General features: G+C 46.3%; 1 protein-coding gene across 2 annotated transcripts in view; it reads left to right on the top strand.

Moving 5' to 3' along the window:
• The window catches only part of wdr35 (WD repeat domain 35), a 276,662-nt gene that overhangs the window by 102,593 nt on the left and 149,283 nt on the right, over nt 1-24,786 (top strand). For both annotated transcript variants that reach the window (XM_070885100.1, XM_070885101.1), the window contains exons 12-14: nt 3,479-3,623; nt 4,036-4,105; nt 13,213-13,266. In XM_070885100.1, the coding sequence (XP_070741201.1) occupies nt 3,479-3,623; nt 4,036-4,105; nt 13,213-13,266 (269 nt within the window). The remainder of the gene's footprint in view (nt 1-3,478; nt 3,624-4,035; nt 4,106-13,212; nt 13,267-24,786) is intronic.

Raw genomic sequence — 24,786 nt, forward strand, 5'->3', positions numbered from 1 at the left:
TTTGTATTAGAACATTTAAATCCGTCAGTCTTAAATGTCTTAAATGTCTTAAATGTCTTAAATGTCTTCAATGTCTTAAATTGGCTGCTCCATTTGCTTATGCCATGCAATGTTATCGTATCATTTACAGAAGTAGATCTCGATCAATAATCTGGAGCAGCGCAGGACGAGCGGGGGCTCTGCAATGTTGCAGACTCTGAATCCCTACGAGGAGCTCGCGGTGGTCTTGGTGGGGCCAGAAAGCCGTTCGGTCACATCCCGTGGTGTGGCCGAACCCACCTTTTGAGACATGTGAGTAATGAGAAATGTGCATTGTGCAATGTGTGAATCATTAGTAGATACTGAAAATATCGTGGTTACGCGTGTAATGTTATGCAATTAAAATGTAATTTGATGTTATGCAATGTTATGCAATTACAATCTAATGTTATGCAATTATAATATAATTTGATATACAATGGTGATGTACAATAGATGTTCGAATGAGGTCATGTTAAAGCTTGTGATTACCTGTGCATATGGGGTAAATGAAAGCATTGCAATGTTTTGAATTAGAGAAAAATTGTAATGCAATGATTTGAATAGTTAATCATTGTTTATCAAATTAAAGGTCAAGTGGTCGTCGAGTCCTTGGAGTCGACTGCCACTGAACCGTCTCCTACATCGCAGGAGGCTGAAGAGGAGGAGGAGCCACGGCAGACTCCTGCTGCTGTGCTTCACCAGGAGGAGGAGGAGGAGCCGGAGGAAGAAAGAAGATGTTTTTTTTGTGGGTGGGGAACAACCTGCGGCCATCTCGGTTGAGATGGAAGAAGCACCGGGACCAAGCGATGTGCAGGTGGCGACGCCAAGGCGCGTCATATTGCAAACGCCGACCCCACGGAGGTCTGGTCAGCATGGCGAGCAATCGCCTGCCTTGGAGGGCCAGACAGAGAGCTTGATTTCCCTGTGCAGGGAGACGGTTGCGATTGGTCGCGACCTTATCCAGGGATTCGAAACTGGAGCCAGTTCTCTGCGAACTGGAGCCAGTTTCCAGCATCCTGGAGCGAGTTCTCCCAGAATTTCTCCAACTGGTCTTCTGAGCAGTCACTGATTGCAAGGGAGACCTTGGAGGCTATTCGGCAGCAGAGAGCCGCAACCAATGCCCTTTGGCATGCGTTGCTGGCTGGACACGGCGCTGCACCCCAAGGTGTCGTGTCTGCTCGCAGTGAGACCCCTAGCACGCAAGCGAGTACAGAGGGCACAGTTCCGCCAGACTCGGATGTAGAGCCTCAGGCTTCAGCTTCCTCTCCGTCACCTCCACCACGGCAGGAAGTCTTGACATCCCACTCTGCACAATGTCTTGGTGTCGGTCTGCGTAGACCAAAATGGGCAGGTGGGGTGCGAACACTGGGTGGGACAGGATCTGGAGGGAAACGTGGCCGCAGGTAGGGAGGGGGGAGTTATTTTCTACGTAGTTTACTTGTTTTAAAATGTTCACTTGCTGTTATCAAGTTATTATACTCTTGTTATTATTATTGTTATTGTCACTAAATTGACCGATTTTATTCAATAGTTAAATGTTCACTGGTTCACTTGTTATCATTACTTAACTGTTCACTTTCCATTCTTTCTTAAATGGCCACTTGTTAGCATGATTGAAATGTTCACTTGTTGTCATGACTGAAATGGTCACTTGTCATCACTGAAATGCTCACTTGTTGTCATCACTGAAATGCTCACTTGTTATCATTACTTAAATGGCCATTTGTTCCTTAAAATGTATTTCTTCTTTTAACGTTTTGGGGATTTTGAGGGAAGGGTGGGTTGGTGCGGGGGTGGGGGTTGGAGGGAGGGTGTTGTTCATTAGTTGTTTAAAAAAATTTTGTTAATAAAAAAAAATATTTTTCTACAACTTTTGTACCTTCTCTCTTAATTTTACAATGTACAGTTTTTCATGCATATTTGTTTATTCAGTTTACCCACGCAAATGAAACTTTTGATTAACCATAACTGTAATTGAAGGTTTGAATATCAACAATAATAGTTTATGCAAAGCGTTCATTAATGAGCTGCTGATGCAAAAGCTTAGCGGCCGTGTAACTGCCACTGGCTACCGGTCCTCGGGAAAGGTGTGGTGGTACCAGTGTTAGATCGGCATGCTGATTAAGCTCCCCTTTGTCCTCGCCCGCGTCCTCTCCCGCCTGTTCCTCCTCTTCATTTTCGCCGGCTGCCTCATCTGTCTCGTCTCCTTCTGGAGGTGGATCTGCAGCATGATCTGGCCCCAACAATATCATTAAATAACTTCACTATGTAAAAGCTATTTACTAAATTATTCCAATATATGAGATCTATTTAGCATAAATAAGTTGATAATACCTATTTATATTCCCTGTCCAAAATTTCTGAGTACAATTTTCTTCAATTTTACTCTCTAAATAACTCAAAACTATTCTCCACCCTTCCTCCGAAGTTAAAAATGGCGTTCGTAGTGCCCATTTCCCTCTAAGGCCCTGAAAAAGCAACTATTTTTGAGCACTCTTTTGGGCCTTGCATCGGCCCAGCGAAGTGCATGCTAAGTGCTGAAACTTGGGATGGGCCTTGTGTGGGCGATCATCTCGGCGATCAAAGTGGAAACTTAGGGGCCTGTTTTTCCGGCGATATTTTGGGTCTAATTTCCACTTTTTGCTCAAAATGGGCAATAGAGGTCCGTTTTGAGCGATAGATGGGCCATAGATGGGCGATGTGAAGTGGAAAGTCGAGCCCATAGGTTTAAACTAAGATGCCCAACTGCTCTGTGAGACATGGTGGTTGCTGCTGTGGATAAGGATGAAATGTGTCTAGTGTGCAGCAGCCCAAGATTAAGTTTTAGAGATGTGAGTATGGTAGATATTCTGGAGTTTGGGAGTCAAATATTTATGCAAAACTTTCCGTAGAAGATTTAAGAGAAGTAGAGACCATGATTGGGTAAGCAGCACATGGTTTATGAAAAAAATAAGCTAAATGGGTGAATAGCCTTTTCTGTTCCATGCATTATGTAAGCCTAAGATTTTTGTTATCATCCTGCCATGAGCCTGCTTTCTGTTTCAGGATTACTAACTTTTGTTTAGCACATTGTATTTTTCCAAGGTAGTTGTAACTGTTACAAGATCATCGTATATTTTAGGGTATTGCTTCAGATGATGATAATTGAATATTTATTTATATTTTACATTGCAAACTGTTCATGCATACTATTTTACGCTTTGACATCGACTCATGATGGACAGGGAGATAGTGACGGGACTGCTGAACAGATGCATAATTTGGCCCTGCGAATTTTTCTTGCATATTTGTTCTTAGTGGAAATCTTTTAGAAAAACAAATTAATTTTATTAAAAGTTTTCTATATGTAGAAGATTAAGCATGTACGAAGCAAAGTGGCATTGCTACATTAGATTTATAATGGCATTACTGCCAAGGTTATTTTCTGATTCACTTTTTGATATTATTCTTGTTATAGATCCCTTATTTGTAACCATGACAAAAACACATGTAATTGTGGCCTCTAAAGAAGCATTCTACACCTGGCAATATCGTGTGGCCAAGAAACTCACAGCAATGGAAATCAATCAGGTGGCACGAACAAGGAAGGAGGGACGAGAGAGGTTAGTATTATCAGTTGTTAGAGATGCAACCAAGTTAACGGGAGGCACAAACTATGTGAATTTCTCCCCCTGAATCTCAGTCAAATGATGAATGTACTGATCTCTTGTAAAATTAAGTTTGACAAATGTTTTAAGTTTGATATTTTATTTTGGCAGATCAATAGACACTGTTAATAGCCAGTAATTTATTATAACAGAAACATTCATATATTAACACTATTTGAACTGTAATATAATGATGGTGATTGATTAATGGAGTATTTTTTGTATTTGCACCCTGGATACTTCGGTATTTTTGAATGTAATACTTTACCAAAAGTATTTGTATATTTTTTTAGTATGTGTATTTTAATTTGTTAGACACAATTGTTTTCCAATGAAAAAGCTTGATTTTTCTCTCTCTTCCTAACAGAATTTATCAGATTGATGATGAATCATCTGTTGCAGGAGGTGGTACGCTCGATTTCAGCAAGGCCATTTCGGTAAATATTTATTTTGTAGTTGATGGAACAACTATGCACCTTGTTTGCATTGCTGATTTTTTTCCCCGAGAAGAACCATAATGTCAAAGGCAATTCAGGGAAACTATTATACATTTAGTTGTCACTAGATAGCCACAGATAAGTAGGAGATAGAAAAATCCAGTCCCTACAGTGCTGGGCCTTATTGAGGATAGCTGCATGCAGAGACTCTGGCCTCGATATTAAACTCCCAACGATTGGCCCTCGGAGGGTCAGGGGTAGGGAGTTCAAAAATAAAAAATCGTGACTCGCATCCCCAATCCACCAGGTACATGCCCGCCACCATTTTTACAGCGGCAGGCTGCGAGGCGTGCCTGTGGCCTGTCTTCGAGAGGCTGGACACTTCATTATCATATTTAAATCGGGCTCCAACAGTGAAATTGGGAGCCTGATTTAAATTTAACAACCTTTTATAGCACTACTTGTGGGCCAGGATGAGCAGGAGTGCTTCCCTCAATCCTTCAAGGAAGCATTAAGCCACCCATCTGCCAATTGCAGCCTCTCCTCACTGCCATGATTGATTTCCTCTCCTTCCCCACCTCCTTCCCCGCCCCGATCTCTCCCTCACCATTGCCAGGATCTTCCCCTGCTTACCTCCCCCTCACCAAGCCCCGATCTCTCCCTTCTCATTGCTGGGCTTGCCCCCCACCAAGCCCTGATCTCGTGCTCCGATCTTTCCCTCCCGATTGCCATGGACTGTCCCCAACAATCTCTGGCTGTGGCTTCCTGCCCCTAGCTTTCCCGCCTGGCTGCTGGTCAGCCTGTCAATGTGGCCGGCTACTGGATGGGAAATGGACAAAGAAAATTATAATGAGATCCTGCTGTTAAATTCGGCAGGACTTCTGCAGCCCCGGCCTCTCCGGGTTTCCCGCATCCGACCCGCCTCCTATAGATATCGGGGCCTATGTTTACCCAAGGATGCTGCGACAGAACAGCACAGTATGATTGTGTATTCCTTTGTTACATCCTCAAAGAACTCAAATCAAGTTAGTCAGACACAACCTTCCCTTAACAAATCCATGCTGACTGACCTTGATTAATCTGTGTCTTTCTAAATGAAGGTTTATACTGTCCTTCAGAATTGATTCCAATAATTTGCCCACCACCGAGGTTAAACTAACTGCCCTGTAATTGCTCGGTTTATCCCTTCTTCCATTTAAAAAAAAATGATATAACGTTAGCAGTTCTCCAATCCTCTGGTACAACTCTTGTAGCCAGGGAGAATTGAAAAATGATGGTCAGAGCATCCGCACTTTCCTCTCTTGCTTCTTTTAGTAGCCTTGGATACATTTCATCTGGTCCTGGCAATTTATCTACTTTCAAGGATGCTAAACCCCTTAAAACTTCCTCTCCCACCATGTTTATCCAGTCCAATATTTCACTATCTTCCTCCTGAACTTCAACGTCGGCATCAGCCCCCTCTTGTAAAGACAGCCACAAAGTATTAATTTAGTACCTTACCCACATCCTCCGCCTCCACACACACACATCACCATTTTAGTCCGTAATAGGCCCTACTCTTGAAGGTTCATCTAGGAGTGTGTAAGCAGTACATATCACCATCTGGTTATTTGCTGAGCCTTGCACAGATGGCATTGCAGAGATAGAGGGCTGCACCCAGGTTCTCAGATGACTCACTACATATTCTTGTGGAGGGAGTCAGAGAACGAAAGGAGGTCCTTTTCCCATCTGATGGGGGCAAGAGACCTTCCCAGCGGACTAAGGGAGCCTGGCTGCAAATTGCTGAGGAGGTGAACAGCAGGGATGTGGTGAGGCGCACCTGGGTGCAGTGCCGAAAGCATTTGAATGATCTCATGAGATCAGGAAAGGTGAGTGCAAAGCCACACTCAACTTCATCTTGTTGTGCCTGTCATCACATACCCATCACTCTGCCTTCCCAAGCCTACTCCTGCACATCTTTAATCACACCAGCATACCTTGCATGGCCATCCAGCCCTCGCGCTCTCTCTCTCTCTCTCTCTCTCTCTCTCTCTCTCTCTCTCTCTCTCTCTCTCTCTCCCTCTCTCTCTCTCCCTCTATCAACATTCTCATATCCCCATTTAACAAACCACCCCTCACACTCATCATAATGCAATCATGCCAACTGACAACACACAAGGAGGCCACTTTACATTGGCACCTTGAAATTGGCACCACACTCTCTCATCGTCACCCTCTAAATATGTAACCCACATATTCCCTACACTCATGCCATCAATCTCACTCAAACATCTCTTCTTTCCCTCCTTGCAGGAGAAGAGAGCCCACAACAAGAGGGAGAGGGAGCGAATCGGAGGTGGTCCTCTATCATTTGCCACATTAACTCCAGCAAAGGAGGTCGCCCTGGAGGTCTCGGGAGTTGCAGAGCAGCTGGCGATGGGATACAGAGAGAAGGAGACATCCCAGCAACCTGGTGACAGAATTACATGTCATACAATCACATGGCATACAGCAGTTACCCATATGGGGACTGATGTCAGTAGCCAGTGAATGTTCATCATGTGCATAATAGTAGCATTGCCTCGTTCTTGATATTACATTTCTAACTCCTCTCTTTACTCTCCCACAGGTCCATCAAGAGCTTCCCCATCCCCATTGTCCAGCCGGAGGAGGAAGACGATTCCTGAGAGGAGCTCCAGGCTCTGAGCATGCACCATCAACGATCCTAAGCATACCCAGCACGAGCGCAGATAACGCACACCTCGGTGGGTCCTACGCGAGAAAGAGTAGTGTTATCACCTTGTGTCTCACAAGTCACAAGTAAGCAAGAGGGGATTGTGGAGACAGGAATAGCAGTAGAGACGCCTTGCTGGAGGGCGCAGGATGTCCCCAGCTCTGCTCGGATGCAGGCAGACGCTGAGTCCCCGGGGGGCCATCCAGAAAGAGGGCAATCCTGGAGGTGCAGGAGGCTCTGACAGGTTTTGCGACCGCGATGTCTGCAAATGTTCTGAGAATGGAGGAGTCCATCTCCAACATGAGCACCACTGTGTCACAGGCGATGGCGACCTGTAGGCTCTTCCATGGAAAGATGGCCACCTGCATGGAGCAGCTAATGCGCGACTCACATGAGGACATGCTATCTATGGAGATTAGACGGCAGAAACTCATAGTCCTCCTCTCTAGTCGGGATGTCAACATAGACTTAGTTACATGGCCCCACAGCTGTGCAGCAAGGTGCTCTGCCGCTCCTTGCTAGCAGGGATATGCGGGTGGTCCATGAGAGGGATGATGGTGAGAGGGGACATGGAAGTGGGGGCTCCTCTCAAAGTGCTCACACTTCTCTCCCATCGTCTCCCTCTCAGTCCGAGCCCAAGATGCGCCCTCGGATCCCGATGGCCGAGTCTGCCCCTACACAATCGCAGGGGGGGCAGACTTTGGCAGGGCCATCACAGGCTCCAAAACCCAAAGGACATCTGCCAAAAGTGTCTATGCAGTCGCAGCAGGGAAGTGAGCAGGCTGCCTCTATCTCTGCTGAAGCCACAGGTTTTGCACCTCGTAGAAGCACTCATAAGCGAAAGATGACACGCAAGTAGATGCACAAGGGTAAGCACCTTGGTGTTTAAAGAACTTTTTCTGTTAAGATTCTGTTACTCTTATGTTGCATATAAAAGTATTTATTTTCACCACTTTCTGGTCATGCCCAATTTTGTCTGCTACTTTGGAAGTGTCTATGTGAGTTGGAGTGAATGGGGAGACATAACGTTACCTCCAGCAATTGGGGTCAGTGTGAAAGGAATGGCTTGGTCATTGTAGGGATGCTTTATGGTGTTGTTGGGGGGGGGGGGTAATGGTGGGGTGGATGTGGGGAAACCTGGCACAACATGTGGCAGCCACATGGGTGGAATGCAGGACGTTAAATAAATCTGGCCATGATAAGTCCATTCCTGGCCTCCTGGGCAGCAATGTGCTCGGGTGCTGGTGGCATCTGGACTTCGGGTATCTCCTGCTCCACCTCATCTTCCAGCTGATGCTCATCGTCCTTCTCCTCTGAAGAGGCTGTGCGCTCTGCCCCTTGCTCCTAATGAGCACTAATCCTTGCTGCTACGCTATGTTGTGCAGGGCGCAGCACACCACGAATATTCTGGAGACCCTGGCTGGTGCGTACTGAAAGGCTTCTCCAGATCTGTCAAGGCATCTGAAGCGCATCTTGAGCATGCCTATTGTTTGGTCTATGACACATCTGGTGGAAATGTGGCTTTCATTACAGCGCTCCTCCACCTCATTGCTTGGCCTACTCGAGAATGTCATGAGCCACGTCTTCAGTGGATAGCCCTTGTTTACAAGCAGCCAGCCGGTAAGTCTGTTTGGCAGTGCGAAGAGCTGAGAAAGAGTAGACTGGCGCAGCATGAAAGAGTCATGGCAGCTGCCAGGGAATTTGGCGCACACATGCATGATGATCTTCCTATGGCTGCAGACTAGCTGCATATTGAGGGAGTGGAAGCGCTTGTGGTTTACAACACTCCTGGATGATGATTAGGTGTCCTGATGGCCACATGTGTACAGTTGATGACGGCCTGCATCTGTGGGAAGTCAGCCAGAGCGGCAAAGGTCAGTGCCCGCTCAGTAACATTGGCTTCATCGGTGGCAAAGTTGATATAATTTGCTGACTTGTCAAAGCGGGCATCGGTGACCTGTGTGATGCATCTGTGGGTGGCCGACTGCAAGATCCACAAATGTCTGTTGCAGATCCCTGGAAAGAGCCTGAAGCAAAGAAGCTGAGGTTGCTGGCGACCTTGACAGCCACTGGTAAGGCGTGTCGACCAGGTCCTCTGGGCTGCAGGTCTGGTTCCAGTAAGTTGAAAATGTCTGCGATGACCTGGCATGATAGCCTGAGATTTCTTTGGCACTGCTGCTCAGTCATGTTGAGGAAGCTCATCCCCTGCCTGTATACCCTATGTTGGCGATATCGCAGCCATGTGCTGATGCCCTCTGTCCTGTGGAGCATCAGGTTGTTGAGGAGAACGTTGTTGGTGCTGTTGCTGCTGGTGTGTCTGCTGCTGCTGGTGTTGGGGCTCATCCTGGTCCGATTCTGAGGACCAGGGTGAGACAGTTTAAACGGCATCCATGCTGATGTAATAGATGGCAGGTCAAGTAGAGATTAGAAGACCAATTTTTCTTTGCTACTACCTTTCACACAATTGAAATGAGGTGAGAGTGGCTTCTGAATTTGCAGAAAAGACTTACAAACTGTAGACACCTAAATCTGTGCTCAAAATACACCCATCAAGAGCTTTTCTCTTTGGAAGTAAGCAGGTATCATGTGGCAGTGTTTGTTGTGCTTTCTATGCTCTGCAGTAATGAGTTTGATTCCGCCTCAGCTTGACAGACTGTGTGATTCCCACGGCCATGCAGTGAAATTCAAAAGATCTGGTTAAAAGCACTGTTAAGTATTTCACAACAAGGTATTAATGAGACAAATTAGGTCACCCACCTTGGGTGTTCAGGTCTGTGCCCAAGGTAAAAGTGTGAAGAGGAGGGATGATGCATGTTCCCGAGCCACTCCCCTTTTTCTGCGCATTTTACTCCTGACCCGCTATCAATCCCGCATGCAAGGCAGCATGAAAATTCCGGTCTTAGTGTTTGTTCTGTGCCATACTTAACGGGTGACAGGGCAAACATATTGACATGGCAAGAATACAGAGTGCACGTGTGACATATGGACGTTCTTTATGTTTGGAAAGTAAATTAACAGGTATTAGAGTGTTATGCATTATCCTTTTGTAATGCTCCACCAAGCTGGCTGTAAAGTGCTGTTAAGCTGCATTGTAAGGAAGCATTGCACAATCAAGCAATATGTAGGTACACTTATCTTAGCAACTTTTTAAGACCAGCAAATTTATTCCTTGCTGTTTTCAGGTTTGGCACAGGGTGTTAAAAAAACAAGCCTGAAGGCTTTGTGTCTTAATGCAAGGAGTATCCGCAATAAGGTGGATGAATTAACTGTGCAAATAGATGTTAACAAATATGATTGATTGGGATTACGGAGACGTGGCTCCAGGATGATCAGGGCTGGGAACTCAACATCCAGGGGTATTCAACATTCAGGAAAGATAGAATAAAAGGAAAACGAGGTGGGGGGTAGCATTGCTGATTAAGGAGGAAATTAAGGCAATAGTTCGGAAGGACATTAGCTTGGATGATGTGAAATCTATATGGGTAGAGCTGCAGAACACCAAAGGGCAAAAAACGTTAGTGGGAGTTGTGTACAGACCTCCAAACAGTAATAGTGATGTTGGGGAGGGCATCAAACATGAAATTAGGGGTGCGTGCAATAAAGGTGCAGCAGTTATAATGGGTGACTTTAATATGCACATAGATTGGGCTAACCAAACTGGAAGCAATACGGTGGAGGAGGATTTCCTGGAGTGCATAAGGGATGGCTTTTTAGACCAATATGTCGAGGAACCAACTAGGGGGGAGGCCATCTTAGACTGGGTGTTGTGTAATGAGAGAGGATTAATTAGCAATCTCGTTATGCGAGGCCCCTTGGGGAAGAGTGACCATAATATGGTGGAATTCTGCATTAGGATGGAGAATGAAACAGTTAATTCAGAGACCATGGTCCAGAACTTAAAGAAGGTTTCCAACTAATAAGGATTTCCCTCAGTTCCTCCTCCTTACTAGACCCTCCGACCCCTTTTATATCCGGAAGGTTGTTTGTGTCCTCCTTAGTGAATACCGAACCAAAGTACTTGTTCAATTGGTCCGCCATTTCTTTGTATGAGGCGTGAATTGGCTAGGATAGATTGGCGAATGATACTGAAGAGGTTGACTGTGGATGGGCAATGGCAGACATTTAGAGACCGCATGGATGAACTACAACAATTGTACATTCCTGTCTGGCATAAAAATAAAAAAAGGAAGGTGGCTCAACCATGGCTATCAAGGGAAATCAGGGATAGTATTAAAGCCAAGGAAGTGGCATACAAATTGGCCAGAAATAGCAGCGAACCCGGGGACTGGGAGAAATTTAGAACTCAGCAGAGGAGGACAAAGGGTTTGATTAGGGCAGGGTAAATGGAGTACGAGAAGAAGCTTGCAGGGAACATTAAGACGGATTGCAAAAGTTTCTATAGATATGTAAAGAGAAAAAGGTTAGTAAAGACAAACGTAGGTCCCCTGCAGTCAGAATCCGGGGAAGTCATAACGGGGAACAAAGAAATGGCGGACCAATTGAACAAGTACTTTTGGTTCTCTTCCTTCATTGTTTATTCTTTCCTCCACATCCTCCTCAAACAGATTTGTCCCTGCAAAGTTTTATATTTTTGTGGATCGCGGTGCTCACTTTGAGGCAATGTTAAGGTATAGTTGGAATATGATTTGTTATGAATGCAGCTTTAGCTTTTTATAATGACTGAAAATATTGTTTCACTGCAGTTGATTGCATCTGCTCCCTAATATTTGGCTTGATTATGAAGCTTTCAGACCCTCATGAGAAACCATCTAAATCTGAGCTAAGCCTGTATTTGGGGGAAGGGTGGGGGGAAGACTTAACATTTACCATATATAAATAAACATTTATGCTTTGTCTAATTTGGAATGGTGCTAGGTTGGTGTAAACAGTCTTAACAGTCTATCGACTCTGGATCAGTTCCTATGGACTCGAGGGTAGCTAATGTAACACCACTTTTTAAAAAAGGAGGGAGAGAGAAAATGGGTAATTAAAGACTGGTTAGCCTGACATCAATAGTGGGGAAAATGTTGGAATCAATTATTAAAGATGAAATAGCAGTGCATTTGGAAAGCAGTGACAGGATCGGTCCAAGTCAGCATGGATTTATGAAAGGGAAATCATGCTTGACAAATCTTCTAGACTTTTTTGAGGATGTAACTAGTAGAGTGGACAAAGGAGAACCAGTGGATGTGGTGTATTTGGATTTTCAAGGTCCCACACAAGAGATTGGTGTGCAAAATTAAAGCACATGGTATTGGGAGTAATGTACTGATGTGGATAGAGAACTGTTTGGCAGACAGGAAGCCGAGAGTCGGGATAAACAGGTCCTTTTCAGAATGGCAGACAGTGACTAGTGGGGTGCCGCAGGGCTCAGTGCTGGGACCCCAGCTATTTACAATATACATTAATGATTTAGATGAAGGAATTGAATGTAATATCTCCAAGTTTGCAGATGACACTAAGCTGGATGGCGGTGTGAGCTGTGAGGAGGACGCTAAGGGGCTGCAGGGTGACTTGGACAGGTTAGGTGAGTGGGCAAATGCATGGCAGATGCAGTACAATGTAGATAAATGTGAGATTATCCACTTTGGGGCAAAAACAGGAAGGCAGAATATTATCTGAATGGCGGCAGATTAGGAAAAGGGGAGGTGCAACAAGACCTGGGTGTCATGGTACATCAGTCATTGAAAGTTGGCATGCAGGTACAGCAGGCGGTGAAGAAGGCAAATTGTATGTTGGCCTTCATAGCTAGGGGATTTGTGTATAAGAGCAGGGAGGTCTTACTGCAGTTGTACAGAGCATTGGTGAGGCCTCACCTGGAATATTGTGTTCAGTTTTGGTCTCCTAATCTGAGGAAGGACGTTCTTGCAATTGAGGGAGTGCAGCAAAGGTTCACCAGACTGATTCCTGGGATGGCAGGACTGACATATGAGGAGAGACTGGATTGACTGGGCCTGTATTCACTGGAGTTTAGAAGGATGAGAGGAGATTTCATAGAAACATATAAAATTCTGACTGGACTGGACAGGTTAATGTAGGAAGAATGTTCCCGATGTTGGAGAAGTCCAGAACCAGTCTAAGGATAAGGGGTAAGCCATTTAGGACTGAGATGAGGAGAAACTTCTTCATTCAGAGAGTTGTGAACCTGTGGAATTCCCTACCAGAGAGTTGTTGATATATTCAAGAGGTAGTTAGATATGGCCCTTACGGCTGAAGGGATCAAGGGGTACGGGGAAAAAGCAGGGAAGGGGTATTGAGGTGAATGATCAGCCATGATCTTATTGAATGGTGCTGCAGGCTCGAAGGGCAGAATGGCCTACTCCTGCACCTATTTTCTATGTTTCTACGTTTCTAAAAGTTATCATTTTATACTCTTGTTTTTTTCCTCCCTTAGGCAACAAAGGATGCGATCTGCTGTATCACTGCGTCTGATAAAATACTGATCATGGTAATTCCATTTGTTTATTTAGCTTAGAAGTACCTGTTTAATTTAAGAACCAGAGGTGACATGAGGAAAACATTTTTACGCAAAGAGTGCTTGGAATTTGGAATGTGCTGCCTGATAGGGTGGTGGAGACCGATTCAAATAATAGCCTTCAAAAGGGAATTGGATAAATGCTTGAGGGAGAAAACATTACAGGGATATGGGGAAAGAGTGGGATAGTGGGACTAACTGGATTGTTCTTCGAAAGAGCTGGCGCAGACTCAATGGGCCAAATGACCATCTCCTGTGCTGTACTATTCTATGATTCTATAAGATGATTTAAATTAATATTTTGCTTTGAAAGGTTTGAGATTTATTAAATATATGTATGTATCACATTATGGACTAACTCTACTTATGTTGCTGGATGAGTCCTACAAATTCAGATAGTTAACACCTGTTTTTTGGAAGCTAACCAAGCTACTAAGGCAGCGCGAGCACATTTCTGGACGGAGGTATGCAGCCTGACATATTGGTAAAGGATGTTGTGCTGACGGCAAGAATGCACGCTGGCAACATTGAGAGTGAAGAATAAGTTACGTAAATTAAGTTCCCACACTTCTTGCAGGACTTGTTATAGATTGTTGGATCACCTCAGCGCTTCATTCGCCATGTGTTGAACTCACTCAGCACAACGAGGCATAATCGGCAGGAAGGCTGCTATACTTACCTGAATGTGGAACCAGCACATCATGTTTGGTGCTACTCTGTTAAGAAATAAATATATTTGCTGGCATTATGTTGTGGAACCCAAAATAAAGGCTCAACACAAGAGTTTGATAAAGAATAAAAATATGTTTATTTTCGAATACCTATAACTTGGCCAAGGGAGTACGGCTAGAGTTCCACAACTCTTCACCAGCCGACTCAACCCTCGATTACCAGCGTACAGTATTTAAAGCCAAAAACCGCAGTCCATGTACATCACCTGTTCCATTACACTGGGGACTTTACATTGGGGACTTTACAAAGCAACAAGCCAGTTTCCAGTTATTCAACACCTAGCCTAACCGCAAGTCAGCATGTCTATCTTTGTTAAGCTTGCCACCACATCCTCTTGCAGGTGGCCTACCATCTGATTGGTCCAGCTAGTTGTTGCTGGGCAAATGATGCTTGACATACTTTCTGAACACATTTCCCAGACTGCAACTCTATATTACTACCGTGGGTTTCTAAAAATCCCACTTCAATTCCCCCTTTGGTCCCTGGTTAACCCCAGCCCATGAGACCACCAGAGCTAAGCTTATCTAATGCTTTAGAATTCCCGCCGATTTGTGGTAATATCTGCCGCCAAGTTTGGGAGGTCAATCGCTTAACTGGGATTTAAATTCCCCCATGCATCAACAGTCTATCTTTCTCTTGCATACGAGTGATTGCTTTAGCTTGCTGCCTGTGTCTACGTTTCCTACAAGCTGCAGATGTCATTATCAGCCAGCACAGTGCCAAAATCAGTTGAACTGTCACCAATATGTGAGACGTGATACGTATCCATGGATAGATATTAACATTCAGTACCCAGTTCCATGACTTCTCGTACCAGGGGGTACGTTGAAGATCTTTTGCAATGTCCTTGCCCAGTTCACACAGCTCCTGTTTGAGCACATGATATCGTTTTATGCTTGCCAGCAGAGGATCCTTTATGTCTCTCAGGTCCTCGGGCAGGTGGGGTATTGGTGCAGCCAGTTCACTTTCATATTGGTACAAATCTTGTTTAATTTCATCAGTCAAGTTCAGGGTAATAGTTTCTCGAGCATGGATATACGTCATTTGAGCTCATCCGATTGTTACCAGTAGCCTCTGGGTGAAGCAGAAGTTGGGGTTAGTGATATTACATTGATAAATACCATAGTCATAAGTTGGTTATTTGGTTACCACACAGTATTCCCCCTTTCCGCGGTAGGCTGAGTGGGCGTATTCAGATTCTGATGGGCTTATTTCTAAGACACACCCAATGGTTTGATTAAATCTGCACCCATCCTCGCTTCCCCAGCCTACTGGATGCGGACATGTAGTTAGGCTTCCTACCCTGCGGCACCCTGATAATGAGACTCCTCTCATGGTTCTGTTCCGTTTGATTGCATGTTGATCCAATGGATAATATTGCATGTAGTTCTCACCCCGGATTAGCCGCAAGGTTTCTACCTCAAACTCTCCCTTCACCATTACCGGAATCATTAGGACCATCCCCACCAGGGCAGAATGTGAATCTGTGCATCCGCCTATCACTGGAAAGACTCTTGTCATTCCTTTCATGGTGCACGCCTCCAGTGACCGTGAGTGCTGTGCTAGGCGGAACAGGTGGGTGCTTTTAATCCAGTCCGCGATTTCGTCCAGGTTCTCCCTTATCTGCCCAATCATCCATCCTCCGTAAGTGTGGCAGAGGTCTCGGTCAATCAGGCGATTAATGGTGGCAGCATGGCCCTCCAGGACTGTAATCCCTTTGACTAAGCTCCCTGCTGCCCCATCGCCTTCCCGAGCAGCCCCTTTGGCTGCGTCTGTCTGCCTCTGCAGCAACTTCCTGATTGTGTTTTTAAGGCTTTCCAATTGTTCCTGTATAGCTTGTATGTCTAGGGCATTTATAAATGAGTTTCCCATGTTGACCCCTGTTAAGACGTCATTGATCAAACCCTGTTTCTGTCTGTGGCTTTGACCCGCTTTCAGAGGCCTCCGGTATCCGGATGCCCCTGAGGCATGCCGAGATTCTTTTAACACTATCTTAAGCATTCGGGTGTACAATGCCCGTATCTTAAGGTCACATTTTTCTGGTAGCCCTATGTCCGACAGGTTTACTATTACAGGTAATATCTCATGGTGTACATTTTCATACAATTGGATTCCCTCCGTTCTCAGGACCACATTCAATACATAAGGTCCTATTGTACCGTATTGCGACACCTAATAATGTGGGTTGGGTTCCCTTACACCCGCGAAAGTTTTTGTGTGGTCCGAGGGGAGTCTCTGCACCCTCTTGCCGGAATATACCAGTCTGGTAGACTCCATTTCCAACTTGGGTCTTTTGATAGTCTAGGTCTTCATAATTCGGGTGTAGCTCATCACCTTTAGCCCCATGATTTGAATTCTGGTTGATCATCCAGCCCCGCGCTAGTTGCCAAAGTATAATCAGTATCATGATTTTCCAGTCTATCTTGTAAAATCAAACTTCCCCCTTGATGGGGTATTCAGTTAGTCGTTTTAGCTGGGACCAGTTTTTCCACCGTCCTACTCCATTCAAATCCACATATGCACATGTATCGCCACTGATCAATCTCTTGTCTGGCCCTGACCACTGCATCGCGAATCCAGTTCGTCCCGGTAGCCCCATAACCATTAATTTCTCCCCCATTTGGGGAAGATCTACTGAGGACTCTTAACTGCCTGCCTGTCGTTCTCTTACTTTCTGTCTCATAACCTTAAATTGCTTACTTAACTCCATTACATATCTCCTAATCTGATCCCGCAAAGGGCCCACATCGGACCCTCCTGTGATTATACCTTCGGGTAATCACATTGCCCGACCAGTCATGAGTTCATATGGAGTTAATCCTATTGTCCGGGTAGGGGTTGCCCTTTGTATCATCAGGATAGCTGGTAGCAGCTCAGCCCAAGCCTGTCCGGTTTCTTGGATGGCTTTTGACAGGGTTGTCTTTATTGTCCGATTGTAATTTTACCACCTGTCCTGTGAAGTGGGTTCCCTGATCGGAGTCTATTTGGGTGGGGATGCCCCAGCGGGGAATCACATCTTCGGCTAAGATACGAGCTACGTAGTTGCAGTACAGTTTTGGGTAGCAAAGCTTCCACCCACCGTGTGAACAAATCAATTATTACTAGACAGTATTTCTTTCCTCTAGAGCTTGGCAGTGGTCCTGTGAAATCAGTTTGTATATTCTCCCATGACCCGCGCAGCCGTGGTTGATGGGCCATTCTAATTTTAATGGTCTTTCCCGGATTATGTTGGGCACATGTAATGCATTGCTGGCAATATTTAGCAATGTCTCGTTCCATGCCTGGCCACCGCCAATCTCTAGAGACACTATTGATCATGGCATTTCACCCGGCATGGTTAATGCCATAGTACAGTTCCATGAGCATCTTTCTTCTACAAGTGGGGCTGCCACCTTACTGTCCTTTCTCCACACGGTGTCTGGATCTGGTGCCCCTCCCTGTCTTTTCCATTCTGTCTTTTCTTCATCACTAACATCTGCATGTAATTTTACAATTTGCATATCTTCTTTAGTAATGATACTAACTGATTCCTCCCTCACTTCGGACGAAACTTCTGCCTCCTGCGCCACCTTATCCGCAGCCTCATTATCTCTCTGGACATCTTCCACCACTTTTTGGTAGGCTTTGACCTTTATTACCACTGCCTCGACGGGTTTACTAACCGCGTCTAATTGCAATCTAATTCTGCCTTCATGTTTGATGGCTTCCCGCCTGAGGTGACAAACCCCCGCCTCCCCCAGGCGGTAATGTAGTCATGGACTACTCCAAAAGCATCGCGGCTGTCTGTGTAGATATTTGCCCGCTTGCCTTCAGCTAATTGGAGGGCTTCTGTCAGGGCAGTGAGTTCTGCTACTTGTGCAGAAAGTCCTCTGTCCAGTCCCCCACTTAAGACGGTATCATGTGCTCCATTGACTACCGCCCACCCTGTATGTGGGGTCTCTTGGATATATTTGCACATAAAGGGTTAAATCGGGGTCCTCGAGTGGGATCTCACTTATATTACTGGGTGAGTCTTCCCACTCTTGGGCGTAGCACTCATGGGGTTCACCTGTGGCCAGGAGACCCTCTGCAGGGTTCTCCCCTATGGCTTGTACTATTTTCACGGACTCATGGGGAAGTAAAACTGCCTCTCATTTAGACCTGCGTACATTGGACACGGATCCCGAGTGTGTTTAGGGTGCAGTACAATCTCCCCAGTCATCACTTTCGGTTCACTGACTTTCACTGCCCATGTTGCACAGTCCAGAGCCGCCACACGCCGGGACAGACCGACTGCCACGGGTGACTGTTGGGTTGAGTAATAGACTACAAGACGCATCCTGTCCCAATGCATCTGAGTGATCACTGCCCCATAGAATCCTTCCTCATTTTCGCAATAAATGTGGAAAGGTATGTCCCAGGCTGGGTGCAGACATTAAGGCTTCCTTCAAATTACCGTATGCTGCTTCCTGCTACGGGCCCCACTCTACACTTTCTAGGGAGGGTTTCCCCCCTTTCACAGTTTCTGTATTGGTTCTACAATTGCTGCGAAGTTGGCTGTAAAGTTTCTGCAGTAATTAAATAGTCCAAGTACTTTCCGCACCCTTTGGACTGTCTTTGGGCGGGGCATGATTCTGATAGCTTCTTTCCTATCTTGAGACATTGTTCTAGTCCCTTTTGATATCTCATGTCCCAAATATTGTACCACTGTCTGTCCAATCTGGGCTTTCTTGGGATTGGCTTTAAATCTCACCATTTGTAGCGTTTCTAAGATTTCTATGAGAGCGCCCGTGTGTCCCCGTTCATCCTCCAAGGCAATCAGCAGATCATCCACATACTAGAGGACTGTGCTTCTGTAAGGGGTTAGGTCCACCTTTTCTATGGCTCGACTCATAGTCCGGTGAACTATTACCGGACTATTGTAGAATCCGTGTGACACCCGTGTCCAGGTATACTTGTGGTCCTCTGCAGTAAAGGCACACTTGTTCTGTGATTCCCGAGCCAGAGATATGGACCAAAATCTATTGGCTATGTCAAGCACTGTGAATATCTTATGTTAGGGTTTCAATCCGTTAAAGATTGTGGCTGGGCTGGCTACAATGGGGTGCTGACGAAGTGTCACTTTATTCAGAGCCATGTATCTATAGTCAGCCGGTATGAGCCGTCCGACTTCTTTACCGGCCATACGGGAGAATTAGTGGTGCTCTCAGCTTCCCGGAGTATGCCATTATCCAGCAGATCTTGTACAATTTGTTTGACTGCCACCCTGGCTTCAGGTTTGATTGGCTATTGTTTGTGAGGGGTGTGCTTGTTCCAGGACAATGATTGGGTCGGTTTCTACCAGTCCACAATGTTGTTTGGACCGTGCCCATGCTCCATCAATCTGCAGACACACGGGGCTATACCCTTTTAATGTATCCCGATCCCTGGTGAAGAGTTGTATGCTCCCCACTTTCACATGGTTGTCCAATTTATTTTGTTCCCCGAGGGTAGTAGTTTTGCACTCAGTTGGACTTCTCCAAACTATTTTCTTCCCCTGGGGATCAATCAACGTTCCTAATTGTTCTAAGAGGTCGATTCCTAATATTATACACTCATTATTGGGACAAACATAAAATTGTACGTGGATTAGAATCCCTGCCACGTCCAATAATATTACTTTGCTTAGGTGTGCCCTTGTGGCACATCCTCCAACCCCTGTGATTAGAACTGTCCATTTAGTTGTGGGTAGGGATCTGTCATTGAGACAGAGACGCCTATATCCACTAAGATGTCGCATTGCCGGGCCCCCTAACAATGCAATAATGTGGATCCGAGGATCGCCTTCGCTCTGAGCGGGTCCGCTGGCTTTCAGTCCCTTGCCAGGTTGTTGAGGGCCTGGAGGAACTGATCCTAAAATTCCTTCTACCCCAGGAACAAATCTTGTCTTCAAATTAAGAAAATCTCCAGTTTTCAAAAGGTATCACCCACCGAATCAAAACCGAGTTCACAGCTGCCTGTGAAAGAGTTAACTTCCTTTGTTTCGAAAGCCGACAAACGCAGACACCATCAATCAAAGCCAACTTTCATTGCATAGTTTGCAGCCTTTTCAGTTTAAACCTCTCTGCTTTTACACTTAAAGAAAAACATTATCTTCCCTTTTTTCCTTTTCATTGAGCCATAACTATCCATTATTCACAATACGCGCGTGTTGTGTATGGAGAAAGTGTCAGACTGAACACTGTGAGCTCAAAGTAAAGTGTAACCTTAGTCTTTTATTGCAGGTCTCCAAAGTGCCTCTCCAACCTGTGAAGCCTCCTTAAATACCTGTGCTCCCAAGGGATTATGGGATCCCTTGGAACTTCAGTGGATGGGCCCTTTGGTGGTTGTACAGAGTAAATACAAGTCCCATGGCCCCCCGCCCCCCCCCCCGCCCTCCCCCAAAGTCAATCATGTAACTATTTACAATGTGAGTCAATCTGGGGCCCTTCTTGCCCTGGTTGATCTTCTCGGTGTGAAAGCTGGTGTTGTTGAATCATTTGTTGGGCCCTCGTTGGGCTGCTGTGCAGCTGGCTTTGCTGGGCTGCCTGGTGCGTTGGGCCCTGCAGGGCTGCTGTGGATGATGGGTTCTGCTTCGTGGTCAACCGTGGTGCCGGTTGCCACTGGTGTGTATGTTGGGGAAATCGAAAAAAAGTAGGGTCCAAGGTGGGTTGCTCAGAGTAGTTCGTGAATCTGAGTTTGATTTAGTCCAAGTGTTTCCGGTCAATGAGTCTATTTGAAGTTTGACCAGAAACACCCTGCTCCCCTTTTTGGCCACGACAGTGCCGGGAAGCCACTTGGGACCTTGTTCATAATTTTAATACAAATACAGGATCATTAATTTCAATCTCGCGTGAAACATTTGCGCTGTCATGATATGCACTTTGTTGAAGCCGCCTGCTCTCTACCTGTTCATGTAGATCAGGGTGAACTAACGAGAGCCTTGTCTTAAGTGCTTTTTTTCATGAGCAGTTCAGCAGATGGGATCCCAGTGAGTGAGTGGGGTCTCGTGCGGTAGCTAAGCAAGACTCAGGATAGGCGAGTCTGCAGTGAGCCTTCAGTTACCCTCTTCAAGCCTTGCTTGATGGTTTGCACTGCTCACTCTGCCTGACCGTTGGACACTGGTTTAAACGGGGCAGATGTGACATGTTTGATCCCGTTACAGGTCATGAATTATTTGAACTCAGCACTGGTAAAACATGGCCCATTGTCGCTCACCAGGACATCGGGTAAACAGTGTGTGGCAAACATGGCCCGCAGGCTTTCAGTAGTGGCAGCGATCGTGCTAGCCGACATTATCTCACATTCAATTCACTTGGAGTACGCGTCTACAACCACAAGGAACATTTACCCAAGAACGGGCCTGCATAGTCGACGTGTACCCTAGACCAAGGTTTAGAGGGCCAAGACCATAAACTTAGCGGCGTCTCCCTGGGTATATTGCTTAACTGCGAGCATGTATTACATCTGTGAACGCAGGATTCTAAGTCCGCATTGATACCGGGCCACCACACGTGGGATCTGGCTATCGCTTTCATCATTACGATGCCTGGGTGAGCACTGTGGAGGTAATTGATGAAAGTGTCTCTGCCCTTCTTGGGGACCACTACTCGATTGCCCCACAGAAGGCAGTCTACCTGTATAGACATTTCATCTTTGCGCCGCTGGAACGGCTTTATCTCTCCCTGCATTTCCACTGGGACACTGGACCAGCTCCCGTGAAGCACACAGCTTTTGACTAGAGATAATAAGGGGTCCTGGCTTGTCCAGGTTTTGATCTGCCGGGCAGTGACCGGCGATCGCTCACTCTCAAATGCTTCCATAACCATGGCTAGATCTGCGGGCTGCGCCATTTCCACCCCCGTGGTGGGCAGTGGCAGCCTACTGAGAGCATCGGCGCAGTTTTCTGTGCCTGGCCTGTGACGGATGGCGTAGTTGTATGCGGACAAAGTGAGCGTCCATCTCTGGATGCGGGCCGATGCGTTAGTATTTATCCCTTTACTCTCGGAAAACAGGGATATAAGTGGCTTATGGTCAGTTTCCCATTCGAATTTTCGCCCAAACAGGAATTGATGCATTTTCTTTACGCCATAGGCACATGCTAATGCTTCTTTCTCAATCATGCTGTAGGCTCTCTCAGCCTTAGACAGACTCCTGGATGTATAAGCAACAGGTTGCAGTTTCCCAAAATCATTAGCTTGTTGCAATACACACCCGACGCCATATGATGACGCATCACACGCTAGTACCAAACGCTTACATGAATCATACAACACAAGCAATTTGTTTGAGCATAACAATTTTCTCGCTGTTACAAAAGCATTTTCTTGGCTTTTGCCCCAAACCCATTCACCCCCTTTTCGTAGTAAGACATGTAGTGGTTCTAGCAGGGTGCTGAGACCCGGTAAGAAGTTACCAAAGTAGTTCAAGAGTCCCAGAAACGACCGCAGCTCCGTCACGTTCTGTGGCCTCGGTGCATTCTCGATTGCCTCCTTCTTTGCGTTGGTGGGCCTGATGCCATCCGCCGCAATCCTCCTTCCCAAGAACTCCACTTCAGGCGCCAGGAAAACGCACTTCGAGCATTTTAACCCGAGACCCTCGCGGTTGAGTCGACTAAAACTCCTCCAGGTTTTGCAGGTGCTCGACTGTGTTCCGGCCTGAAACCAAGATGTCGTCCTGGAAGACCACAGTGTGTGGGACCGACTTCAGTAAGCTTTCCATGTTTCTCTGGAATATTGTCGCCGCCGATCGGATTCCAAACGAGCATCTGTTGATGCAGGTGAGAGCCTTCGATGATTCCTCCAGTTCCTGTGTCATGTAGGCCGAAGTCAGATCCAACAAGAGGTCGTCTGCCTTTGGTCGTGTGTATTGGTCTTGCAGGGAGAAACAATTGATAGAATCTGTGGCGATTACAAAGTAACTAACGGTGCCGTCTCCCTTGAGGACTGGGACGACAGGACTGGCCCACTTGCTGAATTCGATCGGTGAAATGATGCCCTCTCGTTGCAGCCGGTCTAGCTCGATCTCTACCCTTTCTCTGATCATGTACGGTACTGCTCTCGCCTTGTGATGGATGGGTCGCGCCCCCGGAATTAGGTGAATCTGCACTTTTGCTCCTTGGAATTTCCCGATGCCTGGTTCGAACAGCGAAGGAAATTTGTTTAAGACCTGTGCACACGAAGTGTCGACAGCGGGTAATAGCGCTGGGATGTCGTCCCAGTTCCAGCGTATCTTTCCCAGCTAGCTCCTGCCGAACAGCGTGGGACCATCGCCCGGTACCACCCAGAGTAGTGCACCGCTCCATCATAGGAGACCTTTACGGTAGCACTGCCGATTACAGGAATCAGTTCTTTAGTGTAAGTTCTTAGTTTCGTGCGAACTGGAGTTAAGACTGGCCTTGAGGCCTTGTTGCACCACAACCTTTCGAAAGTCTTTTTGCTCATGATGGACTGGCTCGCGCCCGTGTCCAGCTCCATTGACAACGGGAGTCCATTTCGTTCAACATTCAGCATTATCGGGGGACAATTCGTGGTGAATGTGTGCACCCCATGTACCGCTGCCTCCTCAATCTGAGGCTCTGGTTCGTCGTGATCCTCTGTGGATCTGGCCTCCTCTGCAACATGGTGGTTTGCAGGTTTAACAGGCTTAGCAGCTCGCCTGCACACTCGTTGGAAGTGTCCCATTGTTCCACAGCCCTTGTACACGTACCCTTTGAATCGGCATGAATGGAAACGATGATCACCCCCGCAGCACCAACAAGGTGTTAACGGTCTTGTATTCATCACCCTTGATGGTGGACTCTGAGTCATCTGCGGATGTGCAGCTGCAGGTAAGTGTGACCTGCCCTGTACGTTACGATTTGAAAACAACATCATTTTGTTCACAGTACTTGTAGCAGCACTTGTGTGCTGAAAGATTTGCTTAGTATTGTCACTGGTGGCAATGAACGCCTGGGCTATCGCTATGGCCTTACTCAAGGTTGGGGTCTCTACAGTCAAAAGTTTGCGAAGTATGGTTTCGTGGCCAATGCCAAGTACGAAAATGTCTCTGAATATGTGCTCCAAATGTCCTTCAAATTCGCAATGTCTTGCAAGGCGTCTCAGCTCGGCGACATAACTCGCCACTTCCTGGCCTTCAGACCTTTTGTAGGTATAGAACCGGTACCTCGCCATCAGAACGCTTTCCTTCAGGTTCAAATGCTCTCGGACCAGTGTGCTTAACACGTTGTACGATTTCTCTGGGTTTCGCTGGAGTGAGCAGATTCTTCATGAGGCCATACGTTGGTGCCCCACAGACGGTGAGGAGGATCGCCCTTTATTTGGCAGCGCTCTCTTCCCCATCTAGCTCGTTGTCATGAAGTATTGGTCGAGTCGCTCCACAAAAATTTCCCAATCATCTCCCTGCGAAAATGTCTCCAGGATGCTTACTGTTCTCTGCATCTTTGGTTTCGCTATCTGTATCTCGTCGCCAGTTGTTGTATATGGAGAAAGAGTCAGACTGAATACTGAGCTCAAAGTAAAGTGTGACCGTAGTCTTTTATTGCAGGTCTCCAAAGTGCCTCTCCAACCTGTGAAGCCTCCTTAAATACCTGTGCTCCCAAGGAATTATGGGATCCCTAGGGACTCCAGGGGATGAACCCTCTGGTGGCTGTATAGAATAAATACAAGTCCACATATATAACAGCGCGAGTCACTAAAACGAGGACTTTCTCCTCTTTGTTTCTTTACTTCTTCCCTTGATTGTCTTAATTCCTTAATTTTTGGT

The sequence above is a fragment of the Pristiophorus japonicus genome, chromosome 7, assembly GCF_044704955.1.
Source record: "Pristiophorus japonicus isolate sPriJap1 chromosome 7, sPriJap1.hap1, whole genome shotgun sequence".
NCBI classification, from domain to species: domain Eukaryota; kingdom Metazoa; phylum Chordata; class Chondrichthyes; family Pristiophoridae; genus Pristiophorus; species Pristiophorus japonicus.